Source organism: Macaca nemestrina, chromosome 5 (genome assembly GCF_043159975.1).
Source record: "Macaca nemestrina isolate mMacNem1 chromosome 5, mMacNem.hap1, whole genome shotgun sequence".
In the NCBI taxonomy this organism is placed as follows: domain Eukaryota; kingdom Metazoa; phylum Chordata; class Mammalia; order Primates; family Cercopithecidae; genus Macaca; species Macaca nemestrina.
In genome coordinates, this window is record NC_092129.1 from 41,342,726 (window position 1) to 41,363,036 (window position 20,311).

At 43.1% G+C, this 20,311-nt stretch overlaps 1 protein-coding gene across 5 annotated transcripts in view; it reads right to left on the reverse strand.

The window, feature by feature from the left end:
• The window catches only part of LOC105465677 (mitogen-activated protein kinase kinase kinase 5), a 243,220-nt gene that overhangs the window by 25,903 nt on the left and 197,006 nt on the right, over positions 1-20,311 (reverse strand). For all 5 annotated transcript variants that reach the window (XM_011714252.3, XM_071096505.1, XM_011714250.3 and 2 more), the window contains 5 exons: positions 18,559-18,736; positions 17,763-17,783; positions 9,605-9,782; positions 9,340-9,508; positions 1,028-1,213 (listed from right to left, as the gene is read on the reverse strand). In XM_011714252.3, the coding sequence (XP_011712554.1) occupies positions 1,028-1,213; positions 9,340-9,508; positions 9,605-9,782; positions 17,763-17,783; positions 18,559-18,736 (732 nt within the window). The remainder of the gene's footprint in view (positions 1-1,027; positions 1,214-9,339; positions 9,509-9,604; positions 9,783-17,762; positions 17,784-18,558; positions 18,737-20,311) is intronic.

Sequence of the window (20,311 nt, forward strand, 5' to 3'; positions counted from 1 at the left end):
CTTTGCCAGTTGCTTTAATTTCTTATGCCCTCAATCAAGTCAGGACTCTTGTCCCTGTCCACAATATAGCATAAAGACCAAGTGGCTTATGCCGTGTCTCAGAGAATGCTAGTGGTTATTGAAGGATTCAGATTTGGCTTTAAATTGGGGATCATTTGATGTTGCATATAAAATTGTCAAGACACTTTCTACATAGAAGCAATGCACTCATTAGGGCTGAATTAATTTTTGGAATTTAAATAAAATTATACTTCCAGATTTATACCACAACCACCATCAAGAACCCTCTTATTTCAGTCTCCCATATCTTGCTAAGGGTCTTCTGGGGGTTGCTTGAGGCTTTTTGGCACTGAGTTCCACAGATAAGTCTCACCCAAGAATAAGACAGAGGGTTCTGAATCCGTTACAGAAGACTAGCTTTAGTTTGTGTTGCATAGCAACTCAATTTTAGAGAGAAGACTTCTCAGCAATCTCTCATTAGATCATGTGCTTTACTTTTTAATCAGTGATGCTCTGTACTCTGAAAGTATATTTCTGGCTAGGACAGAGTAGGTATTTATGAAACAAACATGTTAAAAATGTTCTGTATGGAAACTAGAAAAAATTGGAAAAAAATTACTGGTTTTATTCAGCAGTGACCATTTCAATCTGTACTGTTAAGTTTTTCTCAATGGCCACTAGATGGCATTTCTCATATAGCATTGACTAAAGTGTGTTACGTTGCTAAAGTCGTCAAAATAAACAATGACCCAACATAATTTCATAAGAACGAAGTTCAGCCATGGGAAATATTTTGTTATTTTCCATGGTGATTCGGTTTTATGTGTTTTTAACTTGGGGAATGCAAACACACAAAACAACAAATCAGATACTTAGAAGCACATTGAGAGGCGAATATCTCATTTTTCATCCAAAAAGAATAGAGTTCAATGGAATTTTTAAAGAAAAATAACAGAACTTATGTTCTATCTTATTTTTCTAACCAATATTAGTGTGTGGGAAAACACTGGCAAAATATCATACTTACAGCATCTTGAAAACCAAAGAGCACCACCTGGACTTGGCTAATGCCATGGCTGTCAAAGTCCAGCTCCAGTTTCAGCTTTGACAATGTGGTGGCTATGATTTTTCGGTCAGTGGATCTCACAAATTCTCTGAGGCTTGCAATGAGGGTTGTGATGTGTTCCCATTTTAGTTTGGGTTCTTCAGACCCCTGAGAATAAAAATCAACAATCCTTCAGTCAACATATGCCGGATATACCTGCCATGGGACTCCTATCCCCATACCCCCTGTCTCCGCTTTTTTTTCTTTTGGTAGAGACAAGGTCTCACTATATTTCCCAGGCTGGTCTCGAACTCCTGGGCTCAAGAGAGCCTCCTACCACTACTTCCCAAAGTGCTGGGATTCCAGGTGTGAGCCACCATGCCTATCCAATTCCCACGCCCCTTTCTGAGAAGAACTGGACTTCCAAATGTCTCCAAAGGAAAGACCATATTTTGAACTATATGGCTCCTCTTCAATCCTCCTACCAACACCAAGAAATAATCAGAGAGAAAAGGTACCTGCCCCACACGCTGGTCAGTAGCCATGATACAGTCAGATAACAAAGCTTTGCCCAAAAAGACTGAGGCCATAAGATTCTTTCAGAAATTTTAATTGGGAACTAAAAAGAGATTTGAGCAATAAGCTATAGGATCTCAACCTGAGAGTCTGCCCAGAAAGAGAAATTATAAAACAGGGTCATGAATATGTCCAACTATAAGAAAAGAAGCAGAAGCAATGGAATTGAGAAAGACAATAGGGAGTGTATTAGTTCGTTTTCACACTGCAGAAAACACACACCCAAGACTGGGCAATTTACAAAAGAAAGAGGTTTAACTGGACTTACAGTTCCACATGGCTGGGGAAGCCTCACATTCATGGCAGAAGGCAAGGAGGAGCAAGTCACATCTCACGTGGATGGCAGCAGCCAAAAAGAGAGCTTGTGCAGGCAAACTCCCATTTTTTAAAACCATCAGATCTTGTGAGACTCATTCACTATCACAAGAACAGCGCAGGAAAGAGCTGCCCCCATAATTCAATCACCTCCCACCGGGTTCCTCCCATGACACATGGGAATTGTGGGAATTACAATTCAAGATGAGATGTGGGTGGGGACACAGCCAAACCATATCAGGGAGGGAGAGGAGAAGTGGACAAAAACAGAAATGCGCACCCAGAGGGTCAACAGCAACCAAGTCAGAGAAAAGATGTGCAAACTCCGGGGACTTGAAGTTCCTTAGTCTCATATTCTGTTTTCAGTGCCTGTGAGACTCGGCTAGGCACTATGGTTGGAATTCCTTAAGAGTCTACTTCCCTTATTGCTATGCGTGTCTACCTATAACATGTCCTTGGTACTTCAGTTGTCCTTACAGTGTGTCAATTCCTTGCAACCAAGAGGGGCTGATCTCAAACTTCATTCTTGAAACTACTCCTTACCCATCAAAGAGGCAATTGCTTCTAAGAATGGACCGATGGACTCTTTTATTACACTAAAATATATTACAATGTTCAAACAAATGCTCTTTCTCAAACTGAATTTTTCTTTTTGTTTTTTTTTAAGAGACAAGGCCTCTCTTTGTCACCCAGGCTGGAGTGCCGTGGTACAATCATAGCTCACTGCAGCCCCTAATTCCTGGGTTCTAGGTCTCTTCCCACCTCAGCCTCCTGAGTAGCTAGGCACTATAGGCACGTGCCACCACACCCAGATAATTTTTTTTTTAACTTTTTGTAGAGACTGGGTTTGCTAAGTTGCCCAGGCTGGCCTCAAACTCCTGGGCTCAAGTGATCCTCCCACCTTGGCCTCCCAAAGTGCTGGGACTATAGATGTGAGCCACTTTCCCCAACCTCAAATGGAACTTTTCTCCTTTGAGCAAGTCACACTGCTTTTTTTTTTTTCTTTTCTTTTCTTTTCTTTTTTTGACAAAGTCTTGCTTTGTCGCCTAGGTTGGAGTGCAGTGGGGCCATTTCGGCTCACTACAACCTCTGCCTCCCAACTTCAAGTGATTCTCCTGCCTCAGCTTCCCAAGTAGCTGGGATTACAGGCACCTGTCATGTCCGGCTAACTTTTGTATTTTTAGTAGAGCTGAGGTTTTACCATGTTGGCCAGGCTGGTCTTGAACTCATGACCTCAAGTGATCTGCCTGCCTCAGCCTCCTGAGTGCTGTAATCTCAAAGTGCTGGGACTATAGGCATGAGCCACCATGCTTGGCCCACACTGCTGCTTTAAGGAAGCAGAGTAGGATGTTATTTGTTCCCATTTAACTGTAAGAAACTGTAAGAAACTATTATCTCATTTTTATTTTATATTGTACATTTTCTTACTGTACCATTAAAATGAAAATTCCTCAACTGGGCTGTGAAAATTATAATTTCTAGGAGTCTATTAAAATAAAAAAGAAATGCACCATTGAGTTCTTTCTCTTAATATATTTTCATTTGGAAGCTCGGTCTCATGTTTATGTTTTCATGAGATAAGATTATATTGAAAAGCTTGAAAGCTGTCATTCAAGGAATATTTTAAAATCACACTGGGAACCATTATAAACTTTGTTGGTTTTTTTCCTTACCACAAACTAAATTGCACCCAAGGAAAAGATTCACAGGCAAAATCATAACACCACGAAAATATATTCAAGAAGAAAAATGTGAGTTATGCAGAAATTGGAAGCTTCTCTTAATAAAAAATCAGTTGCAACATGTTTGCCAAGAGCAGGCTTCAAATAACAAACTTTTTTTTCGACGTTAACTTTGTTTTTACAACAGAAAAACATGTTGCTTCTGGTTTTTTGATGTGTGTGCCACTGTCCTACAAAGGAACATGCTCTACTCTGGGAAATGTTTTCTGTTCAGGCTATTTCATCTACTTATGTCATCGTTTATTTCTGTTCTGACTCCTGTCTCTCCATGTTAACTCATTCATGTGCCTTCAAAAACAAGCATCTTGGCCAGTATCTGGTGAGCCTGACTCAGTGTCAGCATAGGTTTGACGGTACGCATTTCCTGCACTCCTAGTACCAGGGTGTGATGGTTAATACTGAGTGTGTCTACTCGATTGGATCGAAGGATACAGAGTATTGATCCTGGGTATGTCTATGAGGGTGTTGCCAAAGGAGATTAACATTTGAGTTTGTGGGCTGGGAAAGGCAGACCCACCCTTAATCTCGGTGGTCACAATTTCATCAGCTGCCAGTGTGGCTAGAATATAAGCAGGCAGAAAAATGTGAAAGGAGAGAGTGACCTAGCTTCCCAGTCTACATCTTTCTCTCGTGCTAGATGCTTCCTGCCCTCAAATATTGGACTCAAAATTCTTCAGTTTTGGAACCAGACTGGCTCTCCTTGCTCCTCAGCCTGCAGATAGCCTATTGTGGGACCTCGTGATCATGTGAGTTAATACTTAATAAACTCCCCTTTATGTGTATATATATATATGTATTCCATTAGTTCTGTCCCTCTAGAGAACCCTAATACACAGGGTCTTCTTCAAAGGTGCTCTCCAGTCTTCATCTTTTAAATTTCCTTCCTCAAAAACCAGGAGTGGATTTCAGAAGGACGTTACAGATTACAAGGCTTTTCATGGTTTAAGGTTTGAGGACCTGTCCAATACCTAGATTTGGTTTTGTTATAAAGTGTAGGCTTAAATATAAATACATATCTAGAAATAATACAATGACAAGAATTATTTCTGATTGATTGTAGAAAAAATTAAAGATATTTACATAACTATAACTAGCCTGCTTGATAATAACAATAACAGCTAACAGTTGTGGAATATTTTCTGTTATGATTTAAATCACTCACAATCTCCATTACTCCTGATAGCAACCTTATAAAGTAGACTCCTCCATTATAGATGAGGAAGTTCAGGCTCTGAAAGGTTAAATCAGTTGCCCAAACTGCACAGCCTTTAAGTGATGGAACGAGGCCTCGAACAGAGGGAAATCCAAGCTAAGCCCAAGCTCCTAACCATTATATTCTACTGCCCCAATGACCTGCAGTAGCAGCTGTCAACCTGGGTCAGGACCTGTTCTACCACTGAATCACCATCTGATGTCACAGGAAAGGATTCCCAACATCCTTAACAGCACAGTCAGAAGGGCCCCCACCATCATGTGGCCATCACGGATGCAGCATGTGATTCTGCTCAGCAGTTTCGGGTACTCACTGGTAGCTTCATGCTGGTCCACTAAGGCCTCTGATGGTTGCTTTTAAGGTTTTCTTTCATTTCTTCTTTTACAGAGAACATTCAAATGCACTTTAAAACTAGGAGGTACCAAACAATTGAATATAACTAACCACTCCCACATTTAAGTATTTCAGCACAGTCATAGAAGTGATGACCAAGGCAGTCCTATTCCTGATGGCGCTATGGTCCAGCAGGGAGACAAAGAATAGACCCCAACAAGCTGGCATTTCCTGTACTGGAAAAGCACATTCCTTGGGGGTAATTAGAGATTTAGGCAATTCCTGGATTTTATGTGTTTTTGACCTAAAACCAAGCATCTTAAAGGTCCACAGGAGAGGCCTTCACTCCGCAGTGGCTAATGGTGATTTACTTTCCTTCTTCACCTCCAATGCCTACCCCCCACCCCACTTTACATTTTTCCTAGCACTTGTCACCATCAGGCCTACCAGCAAGGCAGAGCAATGTGGTGGTTAAAGCAAAAACTTCGGAGCCAAACTGCCTGGGTCAAAATCCTACCTCCCTCACTTAGGACTGCATGACTTTGGCAAACTACTCAAGTCCCCTGTGCCTGTTTCCTCATGTGTAAAATGAGGATGCTAATAGAATTACTGGTATAGTACTACTGTCATGAAAATTAAATGAGCAAATACACGTGGAATACTAAGAATAGTACCTGGCCTAAAGAAAATGTTAGCTGTTATTACTATATGTTTTATATATATGTATAGCTTTTCTTCTTCCACTAGAATATCACCTTCAAGGGGATGCAGATACTTTTGTTCAGTTCGCCAGGGTATCCCCAGCACATACTACAGTGCCTGGCCTTTGACTGATGCTCAGTAAGTATTTGTTGAATGAATGAACAAACTCCAAGTGCTGCCCAGCTGCTCTCTCCATCCAGCTTGGTTCCTCTTCTTGGGTCAACCCAGTCCTGTTCTCAGTCCTTGAATGATCACAGTGAGCCACAGGAAAGGCCAGAGAGAAAGCTGATGGCTCGAGACCGCTCCAGTCTCCACTGCCACGAAGCATGTATGACACTCAGAGGCCCGCTTCCCCTCACTCTAGAGCACTCTAGAGCCCTGACTCAGAGGCCCGCTTCCCCTCACTCTAGAGCACTCTAGAGCCCCGACTCAGAGGCCAGCTTCCCCTCACTCTAGAGCCCCTTCTTCCTGTGCCTCAGAGTAACTGCCTGAGCCAGCTTTCCTTTAGGACCCAAGTCAAGGTTTTTGAGAGCGTGTAGAAGACACTCTTTTCAGTTCTCCTTGTACCGAGGCCCTACTGGCACGTATATGGCCTTTCTGCTCCTTTTGTGAGATCTAAAGAGATGGATGTTAGGGAATTCCAAAGGCGATAAAATGTTCAGCAAAGAAGCACAGTAAGGTTCTCAAGACAGAGACAGGCTGAGATTGTTTAGTAAGAGCCAAGAGAGAGCTTTGCTCCATTTATATCTCAATAAAAGATGAGAACAGGTAAACTGTTGTACTGAGAGACTAAAAACTTGGCTGGACTCCTCCAGCCCCAACCTTTTCTTGCAGGTATTTCCTCAGCACACACGGAGGGAAGAAGCTATGAGCAGTAGTCCACAGTGATCATGAAGGACAGGTGGAGGCCACGGTAAGGGAGGCAGGTCGATGAGTTCCCAGTACCCACTGAACTAAAAGAGGATGAGAAGTGTCATACCAGGGATGACCGTGTCTGTGGGAGGTTGTCTCCACAAGAAGCTTGGGGCTGAGGAAAATCCATTTTTCTCCTGGTGAATATTTGGGAAGGGGATTCTTCCTTGTATCTGTACACAGAATTCCAGGGAACACACTTTCCCAGGTATTATGGTTCTGTGTCCTCCAAATTCATATGTTGAAGCCCTAATGCTCAATGGGATATATTTGGAGACAGGGCCTCAAAGGGGATAATTAGGACTAAGTGAGTCATAAGGGTGGGGCCCTCATCCAATTGAACTGATGTTGCTGGTGTCCGTATCAGAAGAGGAAGAGACATCAGGGCTGCAAATGCACCAGAAAAGACCATTTGAGTGTATAAGCAGGTGGCCATCTGCAAGCTAAGCAGACAGGCCTCAGGAGAAACCAAACCTGCCAACCCCTTGATCCTGGATTTTCGGCCTCCAGAACTGTGAGAGAATACATTTCTGCTGTTTCAGCCACCCAGTATGTGATAGTTTGTTATGGTTGCCTGCCCTGGTTTGGATGGGATTTGTCCTGCCAAAACTCACGTTGAAATGTAATGATACTGAGAGGCGGCAGAGTCTTTAAAGAGGCATTCGGGTCATGAGGCTCATGAAAGGACTAATGCCGTTCTCATGAAACTGGGTGAGTTCTCAGGAAAGCAAGATGTCATAAAGCCCGTTGGCTCTCCTTGTCCCTCTCTTTTTTCCACTCAAGCCCCGCTGCCTTTCTACTTTCTGCCTTGAGTTGAAGCAGCACGAGGCCCTCACCAGATGCAGATGGGCCACTGGATCTTAGACTTCCTAGCCTCCAGAATCACGAGCCCAAATAAACTTCTTTCCTTTTTAAATTACTGAGTCTCAGGTATTCTATTATAGCAACAGAAAATGGACTAAGACACAGCCCTAGCAAACTAGTATACCAAGGAATGACAGTTTCACTGACAAGCTTTTGTTTATTTCAGAGTACATTTGGCCTTCTAAACTATTATATACAGCAGATCCTCAGATAACATTGTTTTGCCCAATGTTGTCTCATTATAACCTTGATGAGAAAAAAAAGAATGGATTCCTGGTAGGGGCCACTGTCTGTGTGGAGTCTGCACATTTTCTCCATGTCTGTGTGGTTTTCCCTGGGTACTCTGGTGACATGGTTTGGCTGTGTCCCCATCCAAATCTCATCTTGAATTGTAGCTCCCATAATCCCCATGTGTCATGGGAGGGACCCAGTGGGAGGTAACTGTATCACGGGGGTGGGTCTTTCCTATGATGTTCTCATGATAGTGAATACGTCTCATGAGATCTGATGGTTTTATAAATGGGAGTTCCCCAGCACAAGCTCTCTTGCCTGCCACCATGTCAGATGTGACTCTGCTCCTCATTCACCTTCCACCGTGATTGTGAGGCCTCTGCAGCCATGTGGAACTGTGAGTCAATTAAACCTCTTTTTTTTATGAATTATCCAGTCTCAGGTATGTCTTTATTAGTAGCGTGAGAACAGACTAATACATATGGTTTCCTCTGCATCCCAAGGATGTGCACGTTAGGTTCATTTGTGTGTCTGCGTGGTCCGTGTGAGTAAGTGTGGGTGTATGTGGATGTGCCCTACAGTGGAATAGTGTCCTGTCCAGGGCAGGTGCCCACTTGGTACTGAGCTGCCAGAATAGGTTCTGGCCACCTATGGCCCTGAACTGGGTAGATAGTTATCTTGTTTTTATTAAACTTTCTTAAACATATATAGAGTTCACATTTATTTCAATGTTGAATATTAGAAGTGTTTTAGTCTTTATTTAGGAGTTTGGTCATTTTTTTGTGACCAGAAATATGCCATAGGAACTTAACTCTTGTTTATATCAATTAGTCTATGGTAACACTGGTTTGGTTATATGTAATTTTGCTTAAGTTACAGTTTCCAAGGACTTATCAACTACATTAAGCAAAGACTCACTACAATTTACTTCCCATTGCCCTTCGCCCTCCATCTGAATGTAACCTCACAAGCTCTGGGCTTCTGTTGTATTCACTGATGTTTCCCAGATGCTGAGAGGAGCGACTGGCAGGTAGCCTCGTGCTTCTGTCAGAATTAGCAACTCATGTGGCTTAAGGCGTGTTTATTGATGGAATGAATAAACAAATGAATGAAGAGTAAAAGAGCCTTGTAGGGGCTAGCTGGAATGTCATCAATGTGAAAAATTTGCTTCTGACTTAAAAATATCTTATGTTCAAAAATGCAGTGAAAAAAGCGTTTCCCTTTTTTCATATTAATATATTCCCTACTGTAGGATTTGCTTTCTTTTTTCCCCTGGGGTAGGTTTGTTTATCATGAGCACTACAGCTTCCTCCTGCCTTTCACATCATCTGTGACAGCTGCAGGTGGTTAGGACACAGGTAAAATATGTAACCTTTGGGAAATGAAGCACCTAGGAAAGGATTTACCTGAGCTAAAGATTCCATTAGATTTCTCACAACTTTGTCTTGGTCTTCTGTCAGGATCCTGTGAAGGGTGGCTCGCCTCTCACTGTCCTTCCTCAGCATGAAGAATCCGGAATCTTTTTCTTCAGGGGAAGGGGGAGCACTGTGATCTTCAAAATTCTCATCTGGAATGCTGAGAAAATTTACGCGGCATACATCACAGTTTCCTTTATAAAATGACACACTTAACAACACACTTCTCTCACCCCAAATAAAGTTAGGTCTTTACCCCAAAAAGAGTGTCCGAATTCCCTTGACATCTCTTTCTCCGCAGGATTTGGCTCTTGTTTTGAAAGAGAAGGGGTCCGCTTTCAACTCCGTGTCGGGTGAAACTGAGCCGTACTCACTGCTGCTGCTGGTGTCCTCCACCAGCACAGGTACTGGCAAAGATATACTCCTGAGATATTCTGCTTGTGATGAGAGGAGGGAAAAGATAATTGAGGCTTTAAAAACTGTACACATACTGAAACACCCATTGAAAGAGAGCCATATTCTTTGTCACATATCTTGTTGCAATGAGCAGCATAATTATGCTATGTAAGGGGATGGTCATGTGTTACGACTGCCCCCCTTGCTCAGCAAAACCCATACAGCAGGGCAGCCAGGAAAGGGCCTCCCAGGCCCTGGGAGGGATATCTCTGGGGTACCAAAACAGTCAAGGAAGCAACAGGTTCAGCGGGTCTGATCCCCTCATTTTTACTAATTATTTCTATTTATGGGTCTCAGTTTTCATATTTATAAAATTCAGGGTCAGATTGATAATCTTTAAGCCTGTTCTTCAGGGGCTTAAGGGTCTATGTTAGCATCTTGGAGCTGCCTTGGTTGGGATGAGTGAGGGGGATGCTGTAAGTCTAGACCACAGGTTCCAATCCTGTTATACCTGAAACCAGAGCAAATATGATGACTGTCATATATCACAGTTCTGCTTAAGGATTCATATAAAAAAGGATTCTTCACTGAAAACAAATTTTGGAAACAGATGGACTAGATGATCTCTTAGGTCTGTCCTGGTTCTCAGATACTATGATTTTCTAGTAGACATGAGCTTCTTCTTTATTTGGATGGAGAATAAGACAGTGGAGTTGCCTATATTTCCTCAAACATTGGTGTTAAAGAAAGTAGTTTTTGCCAGAAACATCTTTATCAAACACACATCCTAATGCTACAAAAGTATTTTAATAAAGAATGAAGGTATAAAATTATAGAAAAGGAAATCCACTGTTGCCTGGAATCTCCTTCTTACTTAATTCCTCTTAGGCTGAACTGAATCAACTGCCCCGATCTCAAGGATAGCAGGGGACTCCTGACATTGGTTTCAGCTGTAGGGAGAAAGACGGAAGTATATACAGCTTTCAGGAACAGCTGACCTCATGGGAAACCACCTTACTGGTCGGTAACTGGAAAGTCTCCCCAGGATGAATTGGTTGACTTATCTGCTGTTATTTAAACATTTCTGTAGCTGAATCACTAGAAGGCAGGAAGCAAGAGGAAACCACAAAGAGTTGCTGAATTGACCAATTAAGTATCAGTATGCAAATGATATATGGCAGGGGAAATGCCTGGCATGTATTGTTTCCAAATATTCTGGAGCAGCTCATGGGCCTAGCATTTCATGGACCATATTTTAGGCAGTGCTGCTACAGCAGAAAGGAAATGGGTGACCTCTTCCGCACTGATAATAGTAAGGTTGTCTGAGAGAAGAAAGGTTTGAAAGGGGGCTCGAACACCGAACTACTTCTGAGTCATTCCTGGGGAAAGTCAAGGTCTAGAGTGTGCCTTGTTTCACTTTAGAGTCAACATCATTGCTATTTGGGGGGAACAGATTTCAGAACAGAAAAAAACAGCTACTTGGGAGAAAGAGTTTCACTGCTATGAGATGTCAAGCCCCTAAAGTTAAATGTTGCTGATGGAAGAATACAGCTGAAGAAGATCTCTTGGCTTGACTGAGTAGCCGATCTCTTTATAAGAAAGGCTACAAGCCCTTCAGTGGAACTCACTGCTGATCTTTGAGACTTGGTGAGTTTCTTCACCAGCCCATTTTCATAAGATGCATGCCACACTCAGAAATGGAGGTGTGCATCATTCATATTTCAAAGACAAAATTGTTGTTTCTTGGGAGTAAAGAGACTAAATCCTATCTAGAACAGTACAAGATGAGGGATTGCTATCATGTGTTTCCGTGTTTGTGTGTGTGTGTGCCTGTGGAGTACATGTATGTGTATGTAAAGAAGAGAGGGCGTAAGGACTTGAATTATCCTATATTTTGGCTTTTTGGTCATATCATGTGGTTTGATTATCCACTAATGAGAGGACTTGTGTCATACCTGTTAATTTTAATATTGCTTGAGGTAAAACTGTATATGCTTAAGGATGGAACCCAGTGCCTCTTGCTATGGCTCATTAAGGAAATAAAGGGACTTATAGATATTCTGCATGTTCTATGTGCAGAGCCCTGATTCCCTCCTTGGCTTGATTTTATTTTTATTTTTGAGACGGAGTCACACTCTTTTGCTCATGCTGGAGTGCAGTGGTATGATCTCGGCTCACTACAACCTCCACCTCCTAGGTTCAAGTGATTTTCCTGCCTCACTCTCCCAAGTAGCTGGGATTACAGGCGTGTGCCACCACGCCTGGCTAATTTTTGTATTGTTAGTAGAGATAGGGTTTCGCCATGTTGGCCAGGCTGGTCTCAAACTCCTGACATCAAGTAATCCACCCCCTTCAGCCTCTCAAAGTGCTGAGATTACAGGTGTGAGCCACCGCACCCGGCCTGCTTGATTTTAAATGAGTGAACCTGATTCTAGATTGAGTCCCCTTCTCTGTTAGGCACATGCATTCATTCATCCAACATACAGTTGTGGATCATCTACTATTTGTCAGGTAGCCAGCAGGAGTTGCTGATGGACCAGAGTGAAGGGTGTCAAAAGGAAGATCAAAAATGACCCCAAAGTAGAATTCTGGCCTAAGAAACTGAATGGATGCATATTGTACTTATATACTAAGATGAGAAATAATACAGGCCAAAAAGGAAAGTTCTTTTTAGTGGATAAGGGGTGTTATTTGACAGTGCAGTTTGAAAAATGAAGAAGGCAACTCGGGGGGACAGGCGCAGTGGCCCACGCCTGTAATCCCAGCACTTTGGGAGGCTGAGGCAGGTGGATCATCTGATGTTGGGAGTTCGAGACGCCTGGCCAACATGGCGAAACCCCGCCTCTACTAAAAATACAAAAATTAACCTGACATGGTGGTTTGCCTGTAGTGATGGCCACTCAGGAGGCTGAAGCAGGAGAATTGCTTGAATCCAGGAAGCGGAAGTTGCAGTGAGCCAAGATCATGCCACTGCACTCTAGCCTCCAGCAAGACTCCATCTTAAAAAAAAAAAAAAAAAAAAAAAAAAACAATTGGATATGAGTCTGGAGCTCAGAAGGCTGGGCTAGATAGAACCTCAGCAGCCTACTGGCTGGAGATGGTATTTAAAGTAAAGGATGACATAATTTGGGGAAAGATAAAAAGACAGCATAGACCCAGCCCTTAAGAATGCCAATATTTAGAGGAAAAGAAGGGGATGAACAGGCAGCCAAGGAGAATGACAAGGAGCAGCCATGAGGTTGGAAGAAAACAGAGAAAATGGGGTGTCATGGAAGCCCACACAGGAGAGGGCAAAAGTAAGAGAGAACGGTCATCCAGGCCGAGAGCCACTGAGAAGTTGAGTAGGTTGAGAAAGGCACTTGTTGGATTTGACTGAAGAGATCTCATTAGACCTTGGCCAGAGCAGGCCCAGTGATCATGTGGAAGGGGAGATGCTACATGGGTGGGAAGGAAGAGGTGGAGATCTGGCGACACTGTGCTTCAAGACAGGAAGCTGGGATGGGGGGCAAAAAAAAAATGGTGGTGGTATCAGCCAGTGAGGCCATTTGTAGATCAGGGGAAGGATGGGTTTAGGACAGAAGACACTACAGCATGTGTATATGGAACTCATCGGGAGAGGCAGAAGCTGGAGGAGTCACAGGGGCTCCACAGGAGCCAGAACTCAACTGTGGGGGATTGGCCTTCTGCAGGACAATGAATGTTTTCTCTATTGTAAGGGGTGGAAAGAGCAAGACAGGTGGTGCTGAGACAGGTCGCTTTATACATTTGTGGTGGAAATAGGATCAAATCCATGCCTGAGATTTCTAGCTTCTTAAGTTATGAATATTTCCAGGCAAGTGAGAATGCATAGAAGCTTTCTGTATCACTGTAAATGGGAAGAAGCTCAAGTATAAATATTTCCAGGGAAGCATGGTGACAGTTTCCAGATATCACAGAGGTTACAAGTTCCTTGAACATCAGCTCATACACGTGAGTGACTGGGACCCCAGGCTCCAAGAGAGGAGCCTGGCAGGACTTCCAGTCACAGGCAGCCTTACTGCTGATGTCTTGCCAGGTATTAAGGAGCCCTCCTCTATGGGGTTGACCATGAAGAGTCTAAAAGAGGCTGAATGAACCTCTCTGAGGATAGAACACATCAAAGGTGCTTCTCTAGGGAGATGATTCTCATTGCCCTATTTCAGGGGCTGATGGGAAGGGGTGTGAGCCCCATACCCCTAAGAGATAGCTTTACCAAGAGGCCAGGGGTAGGCTGGAGTCGGGAGGGGTGACTGGCCACTCTATGGACTCTAGATTGTTGGGAGCTCCCGTCTATGGAAGGGAGATAGTGCAACCTTTAAGGAATTAGATACATTCCTGCTTTGGGAAAGTGGGGATTTTCTAAATCCCTTCCATTGCTGTGAGGGTGGCCTCAAATCCTAACAGCTATTCACGATCACTAGGGATCTTTATGGTTCTCCTTCTCCTAGACAGTTTAGGAACAAAGTCTGGCCACAACACAGAGTCTCCTAACTGGCCATCCTGCCTCCAGTCTCCAACTGGCCAAACAGAATAATGGTTCTCACACTGCAGTGATGACAAGAATCATCTGGGTTTACTTAAAAGTACAGAATTCCAGCTTGTACCTCCAAATTCTGAGAAGGGTCAGGCATCTCAATTTTTAACAAGCATTGCAAGAGATCCATGCAGGCAGGATCTGGGATCAACTGAGGCACAGCTATATTCCTAGTGCCTCGTGCCTATATTCTAGTGCCAAGTGCATAGCAGAGGGTTAAAAATGTTATGGAATAAATGTTATTAAATAAACCATCCTCACACAGCTATCGGAATGATCCATCAATAGCTTCACTGTCCAATATGGTCGCTACTACCCTCATATGGTTATTAAAATTAACATTTAAATAATAAAAATTCAGTGCCTCAGCCATGGTAGCCATGTGTAGTGTGTCTAATAGCCACATATGACTAGTGGCTAATGTATTGGACCGGGCAGGTACAGGACATTTCTCTTACTGCAGAATCATATGTCCAGTGCTGGTCTATAATATTATTTCAGATAAAAAATTTCCCTGGCTCCCCAACCCTCCTTGCTGATTCCTTAGCATTTCATAAGGAGCCCTTTGGGATCTGAGCCTGCTCCCCACTCCAGCATCATCCCTCTCCTTTGACTTTAAGCACCAGTGTTGCTGAGTCAGCAAGGCTTCCTGAACACACAGTAAAGTTTCACATATCCTGGCATTAACTCATGTGAGGAGTGGCCTCACCTGGATCTCCACTCCCCATCCACCTGTTAAGTTCACATTTGTTCTTACTCATCAGGTGCACCTCACTGGAAAGTCTGCCTTGAAACGGCATTCTCAGACTGACTTCAATCACTGTCTCTCCCTTTTGACTCCTCTGCACAGACTAAACTGCACTATGGTGGAGATGACTTTTTCCAGTGTTTTTCTCCTATAAGGTCAACGGCTCTTTAAAATCAGGAATTCTGTCTTTATCATCCTTATACATTCAGAGCCTAGCACATTTCCTGTGCACACCATCACTGTACAATTAACATTTAAGTGAACGTGAATTACTTAAATCTCTGGGTCTGTGTGTGGCCATGGGAGAGCAGTCAGGATGAGACAAGTCATGTCTCTCTCTAAAGGGGAAGGGGGTCTCATCGTCACCACCCTCTTACTCCCCTCTTGAGGGGAAGCCAAGTGCAGTTATGGGAGGTAGAGAACCTTGAGAGGTGGGCCTGTGCTCTGGACAGAAACACATATATGGCCTAGAGGAAGTACCTGGGGAAGGAAGAGGCCTGTATCTTGCACTCATCTAGGAGAGTAAGAGTAGCGAATAGGTCATTGTTTCAATTAACATGAGGCATGCCATTTTCTATAATACCTGGGAACAATCAAATGGGATTTTAAGCAAGGCATGGTGGCTCATGTAATCCCAGCACTATGGGAGGCCGAGGTGGGTAGATCACTTGAGGCCAGGAGTTCAAGACCAGCCTGGCCAACATGGCGAAACCCCGTCTTTACTAAAAATACAAAAATTAGCTGGGTGTGGTGGTGGGCGCCTACAGTCCCAGCTACTCAGGAGGGTGAGGTGGGAGGATCGCTTGAGCATGGGAGGCAGAGGGTTGCAGTGAGCTGAGATTGTGCCACTGCACTCCAGCCTGGGACTCCATCTCAAAAAAAAAATTGAGGGAGGGATTTTAGCTCCTAATTTGGTTAGCACATCTGTCCTGCTCTCCTAGGGAGGACAGAGAGGAGGCACACCATCCATGTAATGATATTGTTTTAGCTGAGAGTCTGAACAGTTTAATTATGCAGGGAATTGGGGACTGCCCCTTTTTCTAGGCCCAAGTTCACGTGTGAGCATGAGGGGCGAAAGGGCAATAGGAACCTGACTGACTAGAGTTCAGCAGGTTTACACCTTCCATCTCATGCTCACTCTAAGGTACATCATCACTGAGAAGACATGGGCAGAACTGTCCACTTAAATGATCTCTCTCGCGCGCGCACATGCACGCTCTTGCCAAGTGTGTATAGTTGAGTTCACAGAAGCTAAATGCGTGTGTGTGATGGGAACCTATTTCCTGCGAACAAAAACCAAGCCATGTGGAAGGGATAAAACAATCATGGACTAAACTTCCGGGCACAGCTCCAAGGCTCTTTTAGGATATTATTTTATTTTATTCTCAGAACCAAATCTGTGAAGTAGGTAATGTTACCAGCAAAGAATGACAGAAGAAATGTGCATGTCCCATATTTAGAAAGTGGGTCAGTGGGATCAGAACCCACTTCTGTGTAATTCTGAAGTCAGTGTCCATTTTAGGATACCAGAAGCAGGCTGGTCAGAAGGTTGCCAAGCGCTGCACGGCTGACTTTGTGACAATGCAAGGCTGCCTTCCGGAGCCCAGGCTGTCTGTGGAGAAAAGAGGTACAAGGATGTGCCTTTCCTCTTCTGAGTTTCCCCAGATTCTCAGAATGGAAGACACGGAAGAAGAAAAAGTAGAGAGGCTGTACCCAGGAAACCTCAATTAACAGGCCTCTACTCTGGACTGATTGGCTTTGGGGCATCTGAGCAACCTGCAAAACCTGCCCCTGCCCCTGGCCTGCAGAACCTATGCACAATGAACATTAAGCCCCCTGAACTCTTTGATCAACCACTTATCCAACTTAGGAAAATCCAACACCATGCTGTTCGTTTTTGTTTTGTTTTTTTTGTTTTTTTGAGACAGGGTCTCGCTCTGTCACCCAGGCTGGAGTGCAATGGTATAATCACAGCTCACTGCAACCTCCACTGCACCAGGCTCAAGCGATCTTCCCACCTCAGCCTCCTGAGTAGCTGGGACCATAGGCATGCACCACCACACCCAGCTATTTTTTTGTATTTTTAGTAGAGATGGGGTCTCACCATATTGCCCAGGCTGGTATCGAATTCCTGAGCTCAAGCAATCCACCCACCTCAGCCTCCCAAAGTGATGAGATTATAGGAGTGAACCACCACACCCAGCCCCATGTTCTTTACTATTCTTGGAAATGCTTTAATGGATCATCCTAGGGAAAATCTACCTTCTCTACCTTCCTAGTTATGATCCACAAACGCCAACGTTAGAAAACAAAGGCACAATAACTCCTGACCACTAAAAATACAATGTATCACCCCAAAGATGATAGAGGAAGGTATCCGGCATTGATATTTTCCACAAAAAACACATTGGGTAGTCAACTGGCTCCTAGATAAGGAAGCATTTACTTCACTCAAATTGAAGATGTCAAAAACACAGTAACTATCTTGATTTTAGGGAGAAAAAATTTAAGCCACCCCCACTCATGAAAGAGAAAGATGAGGGGTTTCCAAAGGAACAACCCAGGTAGGCTTTCAGCTGCACACATCCTTACAGTACTCCTCCAACCCCCACCAATGTAAGCCGGGAGCAGAGGATGAGGCTACTTGATGGGAATTCTGGAGTTTATCACACGAGACACTAGGTCTCAGCTCAATGGGCAAAGTAAAAACAAACTCACCATTTGATCCAGCTGAAAGAGCTGTGGAAAGAAAAGCAAACAGCTATGAATAAGCACGTGCTGGGTTTGTTGTTAAACTGAGAAATCAACAAAAAGTGAATGCCTGAAATGGGATCAATGTCCTTTCCAAACATTCAATCTGCCCATTCTCATCCAATATAAACACCAAAAAAATGCCAAGAACAATTGGAACCTTTGCTTGTTTTTTTTTTTTTCTGAGTTATAGACAATTATTGCAAAAATACAATGTACTTATATTTTTACACTGCTGTTTTATTCATAGCTGGCAATCTTTGTTCTCTTTCTTTTTCCTTCTTTCCTTTTTTTGGGGGTGTAATTATTCAGAAGTATATGCCCTAAGAGACAATAGGTATTTTCTACTGCCTAAAATTAAAAGAACCTATTACCTACAGAGCTTGGAAATTCAACAGCTCTATAATGGCTCTGTAGGCCCATTTGTGGTAATCTGGGGTTTCAGCTCCAAAAGGCTAAATTTAACCCCTCTTACACTTGAACCTTAGTATCCACAATGCTAGAGTGACATAGATGCTGACATACTAACTACCTACTAACTGTGTCATTGAAGACTACTATGTATGAGGTCCCAGCATTCGTGAAATTGATGGAACACAGCTCCCTGATGCTGCAACCAAATGCCTGAGGACACTGTGCTAATATTTACACCAATTTCCAGTGATATCTGTAAACAGGTTAGTTTACTTCTGGAAAATTCTTCCATCTTAAAAGCTTATGATTTAGGGACTCAGACTATATCCTCTTCAATGCAATCACATACCTGAAAGCTTAGGTTGTGTCTTTTTCTTTTTGCTTGAAACTTTTAAAAACTCATCAACAAGCAAGTCGTTAGCACAGGCTCTCTTGTCAGGGTCTGGTTCAAAACATTTCAGGATGAATGCCTTGGCCTCTGCAGACATGGATTCTGGGATCTCAGGGTGGACTTTAAACATTCCCACCTAAGACATAAATATAAAAAGTGCAATGTGCCTTCTGAGTGAACACCTCAGTACCTGAACCCCAGCTTCCATAACTTGATGCCCCAATGCAACAAGATCTTTTATTATACAACACAAACTCATGGTTTTTCTCAAAGGGAGATGAGATGCGTTTGCTGTAGGTTATAAAAGATTGACAGAGTGCCTTGGTAACTTTACCAAGGCAGAATAATTAGTTGAAGACAGTAGACAGCACTACAGAGTAATAATTTAGTCTTTCAAAGCTTTAGAACATATTGGTACACTGGCACACAAAAAGAATCTTTATTTTTATTTATTTATTTATTTTTGAGACAGGGTCTCACTCTGTCGCCCAGGCTGGAATGCAGAGTGGTGCCATCTCAGCTCACTGCAGTCTCGACCTCCCAGGCTCAAGCGATTCTTTCATCTCAGCCTCCTGAGTAGCTCAGACTACAGGTGCATGCTACCACGCCTGGCTAATTTTTTATATTTTTTGCAGAGACAAGGTTTCACCATGTTGCACAGGCTGGTCCAAACTCCTCGGCTCAAGCGATCCACCCACCTCGGCCTCCCAGAGCGCTGGGATTACATCCATGAGCCACCATGCTCAGCCACTGAGCTGAGACCACTGAGTTGCTCACAATAGCTAAGTGCTGGGCGTTGTGCTGGGGTTTCTCCACTTATGAATCTCATCAAATCCTTCCAACAACCCAGTGGATTAAATATTTTCCTTGTTACACCAATGAGGAAAATAAGGCTTAGAAAGGATGAGGTAACATGGTTAAGAAAAGAGGGATCTGGGATCTGAACCTGAACTGTTTGGATTAAAGCCTATGTTCTTTTCCCTATTACATGATTTGTGAATATTTTCCCTGTCTCAAATCACCTACATTAAAAGAGATATTTAAAAGCACTTTACAATTAAACAAACCTATTTTTATAACAATTAGAATTTACTTCTTATTGCTGCTATTCTAAAAAAAATTAATGGTATTTTCATTTTTTAGTACAGAGCAAATTTTCAAAGGAAATCCTTTTGTTCTTATATAGCTTATATAAATTCATTGTAATATAAACAATATATAATTATTTGTAAGAATTATATAGCCTATACTATGTGTCAGACACAGTTCTAAGTGCTTGGTACATTTTACCTCATACACTCCTCAAAAAGCTCTTATTATATAGGTACTTTTTTTTTTTTTTTTTAAGATGGAGTCTCATTTTGTTGCCCAGGTTGGAGTGCAGTGGTGTGATCTTGACTCACTGCAACCTCCCCCTCCTGGGCTCAAGTGATTCTTCTGCCTCAGCCTCCCGAGCAGCTGGGATTACAGATGCCTGCCACCGTGACCCTCTATTTTATTTTTTCTTTTTTAGTAGAGAGGAGGTTTCACCGTGTTGGCCAGGCTGGTCTTGAACTCCCGACTCAGGTGATCTGCCTGCCTCGGCCTCCCAAAGTGCTGGGATTACAGGTGTGAGCCACCATGCTTGGCCAATAGGTACTATTTTTATCCTTATTTTATAGATGAGGAAACTGAGGCACAAGCAGTTTAAATAATTTGCTCAGTCTCAAAT